At 34.3% G+C, this 10,199-nt stretch overlaps 1 protein-coding gene across 2 annotated transcripts; it reads left to right on the top strand.

Moving 5' to 3' along the window:
* Positions 1 to 3,186: 3,186 nt before the first annotated feature.
* LOC117152830 lies at positions 3,187 to 9,310 on the top strand. 2 transcript variants are annotated; one of them, XM_033325867.1, is made up of 5 exons: positions 3,187 to 3,294; positions 6,235 to 6,546; positions 6,777 to 6,921; positions 7,778 to 7,823; positions 7,906 to 9,310. In XM_033325867.1, the coding sequence occupies exons 1-5, from the start codon at positions 3,231 to 3,233 to the stop codon at positions 8,032 to 8,034; spliced, it is 696 nt and encodes a 231-aa protein (XP_033181758.1). In that variant the 5' UTR covers positions 3,187 to 3,230; the 3' UTR covers positions 8,035 to 9,310. The 2 variants fall into 2 exon arrangements, with proteins under 2 accessions (XP_033181758.1, XP_033181759.1); XM_033325868.1 differs by lacking the exon at positions 3,187 to 3,294 and adding an exon at positions 5,994 to 6,109 and having other exon boundaries at positions 6,466 to 6,546.
* The last annotated feature ends 889 nt before the right edge of the window (positions 9,311 to 10,199 follow it).

Here is a 10,199-nt window from a genome sequence, read left to right as displayed (position 1 = left end):
ACATGATCATACTGATTATATGTAGGATCAGCACAGAGAGGAGCAGAGGAGAACAGTGTCGTCTGCTCTATCACTATGGAAAGACATTTGAACATGGATGTGGCTCCAAGTTCAGACTAATATCAGAGAATCAGACTGTATTTCTCCACCTGATCAGTTTAACAGCAGAGGACAGTGGGAACTTCACCTGTGAGTGTTCATATCCTGAGGGAACATTTATTCTCCATCTCAACGTCACTGTGGAAGGTAAATGTACTCTGATTATTATTATATACTTAATGTAACATGTTTATCCTCCATTACATTGAGTTGTTAACATATTTATTGGATTATGTTTGTAGTAATTATACAGAAACAATTCTTAGTTTTACCACATTTCACCATTATAATGTTATGTTGTGCTGTGTCGAGCTTATAGTAGTAGGTTTATTAACCATTAGCGTAAGTAATATTTTTTTGTTTGTTTACAATATTTTAGTGAAAGAAGACTCCACTATCTCCAGTGGTCCTTCAGAACTTCCTCTTTTGATTGGTGTAACACTTATAATGATTATGTCTGGAGTGATCCTGGGATTCTTCCACAGATGACAAAGTCACGGGTGAGAAACTGTAGTACTTCACTATAAATAAGAGAAAATGTACTTTTTCTAAATGATGTCTCCACAGTAATAAAATTATTGTAAGTTACTCCACCTTTCCCAGCAGCAACAATCAAAACTCTGTAATACATAGGAATGCATCCACAGTGAAAGTCTAATTATACTATACATGCATGCTCTATATACTTGAGAAATATTTTTCAACAAGATTAAGATATGCTTTCAGTCCTCCCATGTGTATATGTGTATATGTGGTGTTTGACTAATGTTAATTTTGCTTCTTATGCAAAGAAACTGTATGAGTTTAGCTGCATCTGGAACATCTGACTGTAAAACCCACAGCTTTGTGGTGAGTGGTGTTATTTTGTACCTGTGAACTTAAAGGAGCTAGTTTAATGATCTTTGTCACAAATAGAAATAGAAATAGCTAAAATATTTAAAAGTAGATTCCAGATGTGTGAGTTTTTGCATTAATTCAGTGATTGTTCTAACAGATATTAATATTGTGACAGTTACATAGATGATCTGTATTAGATGTATTTGATGTCTGAGATGTATTTGTTTTAAAATGCACTTTGCCTTTAAAAAAAACAACTTTTCTGCTCTCTTGTACTTAAATCTCTTGAAACAGAAACACTTCTTTGATAGCACTTTGCTTTGATGTTTTTTCTCCTTGACTTAGATTTTGTTTGCTTGCCTTGTTCCTCACTTGTAAGATAAAAGCGTCTGCTAAATGACTAAATGAAAATGTAAAATATGTTTTTTGCAAATCTTACCAATGTTTCATGCTTCTGATTTATACTGTCTGTACAAGCTCCTGCATAAAGTGGATTTTTTTTGTTTATTTGAATCAGGAGAGACAGTAACAACACAGCTCATTAAGCTTTTTCTTTTTTATAGAACCAATATGACCCAGATGATCCCTACACCAGCCTTCTCTACCAAACAACCTCTACCACAGTGAGATATAGTCACATGTTTATAAAACGTAAATGATGAGGAACTAGATTCAAGACAGACTGATCCATGTGAAAATATCCAAACCACTGATCATTATCTAATTATGTAATATGTGAATGATCTTGACTTTTTGGAAACTGGCAGTTAAAATATTATCTTTCTTTTATAATAATGTTTCTATGTGAAAAGTTGATGACAACATAATTTACTAAATATTGAGATTATAGTATTTACTTTTGCACAGAGAAGGAGTGGAATATAGTGGAGTATAGCTAATAAACACTGATGACATAAATAATTTAATATCAGCTCAGTTTTTTTGTGTGATAAAAACTAGTGATTAATTTAATTATACTTGTATGTCACTTATTATTCTCTTATTGCTGATGCCCACTCTATACTAGGATGAATGGATTAATATAAATATGGTCAATGAAATATTCAACAGTTCATGTTGATGCCTCTGACCTGCAGCACATCTCAAACATCATCATCATGAAATAAAATCCATAAACACTAGGTGGCGCAGAGGTTCCAGCTGAACCTTTGTGTACTCAGTGGAACCTTGAAGCCAGCATCTACTTCCATTTTCATATTTTCAGTGGGTCCCCCTTTTTGTTATCTTTGACCTCTTTATTTCATTTCTCATCTGCATTAATCAAAACCTCAATTTCACAGTTTACTCATTGATTTGATTACAGCACATTAAACTAACATTTGTGCTGCTGACTCAAGCCCAGCATCTCCAGAGAATGACACTTTGATTTAATACTCAATTAATACTGGCAGCAAACAAAGAGAGATTTAAATAGTTTGTTTTACTTCCTCCCATGGTGTTTGTTGATATACAGATCACATTTAGACTTTTTCTAGCTACTGTACATTTCTTTCCCATTTTAATATGTTTTCTATTTCTGAGGTGTTAGGAATTAAATGAAAAAGCAGAAATACAGTAATAGGTAATGATCATGTATCTCCATCTTCATTAATCTCTCATTCTCAGCAGATGACAGTGGGAACTACACCTGTGTTTATATCATTATGGAACATACATAATGTGTGTGTTAGTTATTAACTGGATTCAATCCAAAATCACTTCTAAAATATTAATTTGTACAAAGTAATTGAACAACTGAGTCAAGTTAATAAAGTGTGAAGGCAACACGACATTTTCTTATCAAACTATTCAGACACAGAAACTACAACGAGCTGCTGAAACCACGCTGCTCTTTACAACTGAAGCTCAGGCCTCTAAATATGTAAAAACCACAAAAGGAAACACCTCAGTTTTCAGATTACACAATATTTGACTCTCACTAATAATACAAACTGTAAGACCAGTATAGACAATATTTAATCCAGATTATACTTCAGCTCAAACTAATTATTCGATCACTTTTAAAGATGAGTGACCTTGTGACCCTTTGGGGTCTTGTCTCTTAAAAGACAGTTTGACAGTGTTAAAGTCAGTAAGATATTTATATAGATATAGATATTCATACATCTGCATCATAGTGTCTGAATATGAAACGCTTTAAGTCATGCAGAACCACTTCCTTTAAGAAGAGTTCACTGTGAGGTTATTATGAACCAGAGAACAGTTCAGAGAACTGTGTCTGTCCTCAGTAAAGTACATTGTACTCTACCAGCAGCAGCTGCTTGTTGTCCAGTATGGATGGATGGACTCTGTGTTTTGTTCTGCTTCTCCCACTAACTCTGTGTTCTGATAGTGAAGGTACTGTACAGGAACTAGTTTTCATGATCTTACAGAATTTGTGATGTAACAGACATTATGTGCGTAACATTTAACTTCCTGTCTGTATTTCTGATAATTTGATTTTGATTATTGATTGTTTGCAGTGACTCTTGTTAAAACTCTTGGCAGTAAACCAGATGTCACTCCACTTTGCACCAATGAAACAATGAACATCATCACACTGATTATATGTAGGATCAGCACAGAGAGGAGCAGAGGAGAACAGTGTCGTCTGCTGTATGAGTATGGAAAGAACTTTGAACATGGATGTGGCTCCAAGTTCAGACTAATGTTAAAGAATCAGACTGTATTTCTCCACCTGATCAGTTTAACAGCAGAGGACAGTGGGAACTTCACCTGTGAGTGTTCACAACTTGATGGAATATTTATTTTCCATCTCAACGTCTCTGTGGAAGGTAAATGTACTCTGAGTATTATTTTATACTTAATGTAACATGTTTATCCTCCATTAGTTAGAGTCCATTAAAGTTATTAACATATTTATTGGATTATGTTTATAGTATTTATACAAATACAAGTCTTGGTTTTACCATATTTCACCATTATAATGTTATGTTGTGCTGTGTCGAGCTTATATTAGTATATTTTTAAACCAGTAGCATAAATAGTATTTTCTTGCTTGTTTACAATGTTTTAGAGGAAGAAGACTCCACTAGCTCCAGTGGTCCTACAGAAATGACACTCATTCCTCTTTTGATTGGTGTAACACTTATCATGACTATGTCTGGAGTGATCCTGGGATTCTTCCACAGACGACGAAGTCACGGGTGAGAAACTGCTATGAGTGTGGTGGATACTCTTAAGTTGAAGAAGAAACTGTTGGACCTCACTATATATAAGACAAAATTTACTTTTTCTAAATGATGTCTCCACAGTAGGAAAATAGTTGTAAGTTACTCAATCTTTACCAACAGCAACAAGCAAAACGCTGTATAATACACAGGAATGCATGCACAGTCATAATTTAATTATAATATACATGCATGCTCTAAATACTTGAGAAATATTGTTCAACAAGATCAAGATAAGCTTTTAGTCGTCCCATGTTTATATGTGTATATTTGGTGTTTCACTAACGTCACTATAACTGGAGTTCTGAAATGTATCCACAGCACAAGAAGTCATCTGTAAGTGAACATTATTATTTAGTTAGTTGTTGTATATTTAAGTGTACAAACAGTGTGTTTGAGTTGCAGTAACGCTGTTATCGTTTTGTATTTAAAGAAAGTGTTCAAGGTCAGCAACAACTGGAACATCTGGATGTGACTCTTCCAGCTCTGCAGTGAGTAATGTTTTATTTAGTTCTATACCAAACTCAGAAAACAGCTTCTTTAATGTTTGTAATCAGACATACATTTATTCCTTTTTATTTTCACATGACCTCGTCCCACAGTTTTACAAAATGACACTTCTTACTTTTAATTTGAATTCCAATGCAAAATATACTTGTTACTACAAGTAGTTAGAAGCCAAACAGGAAGTTTTGGATGTGTGAAGTAGATGCTAAAGACTAACTTTTAAATTTGTATCAGACAAAAAATAGGAAGTGTAATTATGTAGAATGAGAACACGTTACCAGGAGTCATGTCATATAAAATAGAGGAAGAGAGTTTCAGCCAACATAATTTAGTCAGACAGTAAAAACAAAACATATTTAAATTTTTTATTTTTATTTTTTCTAGAACCACGATGACCCAGACGAGCTCTACACAAACCTTCATCATCCAACTAATGACCAGTACCAAAGTGTCTCCTCTATTCACCATCAGCACGACACCAGGACAAGTTCAGCACACAGTAATCAGGAAATGGATGAAAGAGAGACTGATGCAAACTGTGAAATGTATGAAAATATTAATTAAGATAATGAAACTGTGTAAAATGTGGATACTCATGGATCACAGGGACAGTTTTGCTTCTGAGTGTTTTATCTGCTTTATTTAAAATGTGCAAAGTAAATAATACAGAGAATAGTGTGCATGTTTAGTTTGTAGTTTGATCAGTGTTAATTATAAATGACTCTTTAAATTAAAGTCAGTTCTGAAGTCTTAATTTAAATAAAGTTATTTCACTTACATTTAGTGATGTTTATCACTCACAACTGTCTAAATGTGATCAGTTCCTTTATGAAACAGATGAAGCACATTAACACAACCAGCTTCAAAAATAACTGCTCTCTGAATACAGCCTAAGCTCAGGTCTCTAAATACGTGACAACTATAAAAGAAAACACGTCATCAGCATGTAACGTGTTTGACTGTCATGAACCTGTGAGACCAAAGTAGACGGTCTTTACTACAGGTTGGACTCTCAGTGGATCCAGCTCCAAATATGATCAGAACATCTGATTGTAGAGCTGATGTTTGATGACCTGACTTCTTTTTACATGCACATAAAACTACAGCATGTTTCTGAAAATTATTAATCTCATAAATTATGTAACTATTCAAAACACGAGGATTAAGTATGAAACTAAAGTTAAAGTTGTTATAAAGTCATTAAAATATTTCCAGTCCCAATATGTTTCTGTATTCATGCAGTTTCTCACAGTTTTACTTTTAGAGTGTCTTAGTGTGAAAGTGGAAGTGGTCGTGTAGAAGCACTTCCTTTATAGAAGACTTCACTCCAGCTCAAACCTCTGACAGTTTGAATTCCTCCCCTCAGTAAAGTACATTGTACTCTACCAGCAGCAGCTGCTTGTTGTCCAGTATGGATGGATGGACTCTGTGTTTTGTTCTGCTTCTCCCACTAACTGTGTGTTCTGATAGTGAAGGTACTGTACAGGAACTAGTTTTCATGATCATAAAGAATTTGTGATTTAACAGACATTATGTGCGTAACATTTAACTTCCTGTCTGTATTTCCGATAATTTGATTTTGATTATTGATTGTTTGCAGTGACTCTTGTTAAAACTCTTGGCAGTAAACCAGATGTCACTGAACTTTGCTCCAATGAAACGATGAACATCATCACACTGATTATATGTAGGATCAGCACAGAGAGGAGCAGAGGAGAACAGTGTCGTCTGGCATATTACTATGGAAAGGGCTTTGAACATGAATGTGGCTCCAAATTCAGACTAATGTCAGAGAATCAGACTGTATTTCTCCACCTGATCAATTTAACAGCAGAGGACAGTGGGAACTTCACCTGTGAGTGTTCACAACTTGATGGAACATTCATTCTCCATCTCAACGTCACTGTGGAAGGTAAATGTACTCTGAGTATTATTTTCATACTTAATGTAACATGTTTATCCTCCATTACATTGAGTTATTAACATATTTATTGGATTATGTTTATAGTAATTATACAAATACAAGTCTTAGTTTCACCATGTCACCATTATAATGTTATGTGGTGCTGTGTCGAGCTTATATTAGTAAGTTCTTTAACCAGTAGCATAAATAGTATTTTTTGTTTGTTTACAATATTCTAGAGGAAGAAGAATCCACTATCTCCAGTGGTCCTACATTCAGTGGTTCTTCAGAAATGACACTCATTCCTCTTTTGATTGGTGTAACACTTATCATGACTATGTCTGGAGTGATCCTGGGATTCATCCACAGACAACTAAGTCACGGGTGAGAAACTGCTCTGAGTGTGGTGGATACTCTTAAGTTAACTTTTTAAGTTAGGTTAAGTTTATAATTTATTTTTTTATTTTTTATTTTACAAGTTCTTTATAGTAAATTACATACTTTGTAATGTACCATGTCCTACTTGCTACCTGTAGTATTTGTACTGTGAAAAATACAGATTTAATACAGCTGAGTGTTGAATTTATGCTACTTACTTCACTATAAATAAGGGAAAACATCTTTTTCTAAATGATTTCTAAAGTAATAAAGTAGTTGTAAGTCTCTCCACCTTTAACAGCAGCAACATTAAAAATTCTTTATATTACACATAATCAGTCATAATCTAATGATAATATGCACGCATGCTCTAAATGCTAGAGTACTTTAAGTATTTTGTGGTGGCAATACTTTTGCACTAAAGTAAATTTTTGAATTCAGGGTTTTTACCTCTTACCACTGTGGCACTGCTGCTGAGTACTGCAGTATTGGAGCCTCCTTAAACAATATGGCTTCATGTTGTGAAAGATAAAGGAGATTATGTTGATCTACATGAAACATCTTCAACAGGTCTTGTATGAGTCACTGTTATTATGTTTTAAGACAAGTAATATTTTAAAAGTGCTGCTGTTTTTAAAGTGAATCTGTTTTGATTTAACTCTCTCTAACTTATATTAGTTTGATGAGTTACACGTTTTTCTAACTTTAAATGCTCTGCAGGCTTAAATGACATCTTGAGTTTTAGTTTCATATGAAGCACTAAAGCAAGATGTGGGCTTTCATTTCCTGTTATAAAAACAGACTTCACAATGTAGAGTGAAAAAAACACAGTGCTAAAGCATTTTCATTTGTCCATTTACAGAATTAACAGAAGACGACTACATGCACAGAGGAGTCGACCGAACATGGTACTGTACAGAAACCTGTAAACATTGTTCAATGAAGTGATTAATTTAACTTTAATCATATTTAATATGCATTTTTCTGCAGGAGCCACAAGACATTGAGCCGTACAGCACCTTCATACGGAGAGAAAGTGGCCTTTATTCAACCATCAAAATACACCCGTCGAACAACAATGCTAATAATTCAAAACTATTGATGATGAAAATGATTTAGGGAGTTTTGTAGAGTTTTGTTTTTACTGCATCTGTTCCCTTTTTTTAACTTTTAAAAACAAGTGAAACTAGACATGTTGTCCACAAGGTGGCGATATGTTTCTTTTTGTCATTTGTGAGCTTCATGTATTTCAATCATCTGTAGAATTTGTTTGTAGAGTGCTTTAGATATAAAACTTAATAAGGTAAAAGAGCAGTACACACATTATACTGTCGGTCAAACATAATATAATGCTGATTCACATTATTTAATTAAAACTGAATACATTTCATAAAGTTAATTAAATACTAGTTCAGGTTTCATTTAAGATTAGTCTTTTTATCATTTCTACATCAGATTCTGAATCTAAACTTTTTATTTTATGGATTAATCTCTGAACTAGGATGTGGCCATGTTTTAAATCCAGTTATTATGCAGGAGGTGAAGTGTTTATGTTTTGTTTTCCTGGTACAACATTCTGAAAACTAATTTATAACAAAAAAAGGTCTATTTGCAATTTGAATTTACAGTAATATACAATAAAAACTCAACAACGTTTTCTTGACACATGCAAACCTCTCTCTGTCAACCAGACATTGATACACTGTGTTTCAATGAAACACAAAATACTATTTATCTTGGCCATCACAGAGAGAAACAGGAAAACAGTGACACCTGCTGCACATATACAGTTTGATTATCACTTCACCTGGCCATTACTTTAACACCAGCTGAAACCTTTTAGTGTTACTGTCAAATTATTTGATCTGTTTGTGTGTTTTTATTCAGCCACATTGCATATTGTGATGCATATGTTTATCCAGATGTCTAATGAAAAAATGGCAACTCACTGCTGATGGTTCCGCTGTAAATTAATTCTGACCTGAATTCTGAATATGGCACAAATGACTGAATTAGTATAAGGAAACATAATATTACATTATAATTATGTTTGTAAAAATTCATTAATTCTGCATCTTTAAGCATATAACATCCCCTGTTTTAATTTATACAAAAACTAAGTTGGATTTTTTTTATTTTTCTAAAAATGCCTGGTGTGGACTATAAATGCTCTGTTGTTGTTGTTGTTGGTGTCAGTCTGGTCTTCCCCTGCTTTGACTTTCCTTTTAAGTTTTAAGGAAGTACTACAGTAGGTCACGAACATGAGCTCTAAATCCCCCTATCTCTGGGCAGCAGTTAGTACTTCTGTTTACATAAACTACTCTACATTGTGTGCATGAATGCATCCACAGTCTCATGAATAAGAACGGACACTGTTTGCACCTTTCCAGTTTTCTGCATGAATTGATAATAAAATTTAATATTTGCAATATGTCTGATAAAACACAAATAGTCATGATACACTACCTGTCCTAAAACAAAAAGTCACCATCTGGATTTAACTAAGCAAATAGGTAAGAGCCTCACATTCGATAATAAATGCATGGATGATTATGTTTCAGCTGCCAACAAGTTACATGTATTTAACCCTAACAATCATGTCTGAAGATACATCCTGTTGGGCGACGCCCAAAACCCAACTAAAACTGGAACCAACACACATTTCCCTGTAGATGTCTAAATAATTAACTTTTTCTTAAATTAAGTCCATTTCTCACTAACATTTGACAGACAAGTATATCCTAAAAAGGAAAGAAAAGCAGTCAGAAATCTGTCTTTTCTTTCTCCAGTCAGTTAAAATCTGTGATCCACGCTTCCAAAATCAGCCCAGGGCAGAGGAGAAATAGGATTTCTTTTTTGCTGCTTGTATACTCGGATTTCCAGAAACCAGGTTACTTGAGTGCATGAAAACTCTTTCCCTGTTACCCAAGAAACCTGGTTTCTTTCAGTAACCTGGTAACTTGAGTGTATGTAAAGACACTGCTCCAAGGAGAAAACTGGGAGCTGGTGCTGCCATCTTATTAGTAAAGAAGGCGGCAGAGTCATTGGCAGTGAGAGAGGTTGATGGTCGAGGGGGTACTCGAGTAATTTCAAAGGGGAGAAAAGTTTCCTAGTGGAAATGGTGTTGATTAGTGTGCCCTTGTAATATTATGTTATTGCTTGGGTGATGCTGTGAGAAGAAGACACAAGCATGCTCTGCTATTCATCCGGAGCAGATGGAGTAATCAGAATTCACACAATAATCAGCATTCCTGATTATTGTGTGTTGCTCACAGCTCATGATG

The sequence above is a fragment of the Anabas testudineus genome, chromosome 2, assembly GCF_900324465.2.
Source record: "Anabas testudineus chromosome 2, fAnaTes1.2, whole genome shotgun sequence".
Classification (NCBI taxonomy): domain Eukaryota; kingdom Metazoa; phylum Chordata; class Actinopteri; order Anabantiformes; family Anabantidae; genus Anabas; species Anabas testudineus.
This window is presented reverse-complemented; position numbering and strand designations above follow the sequence as displayed.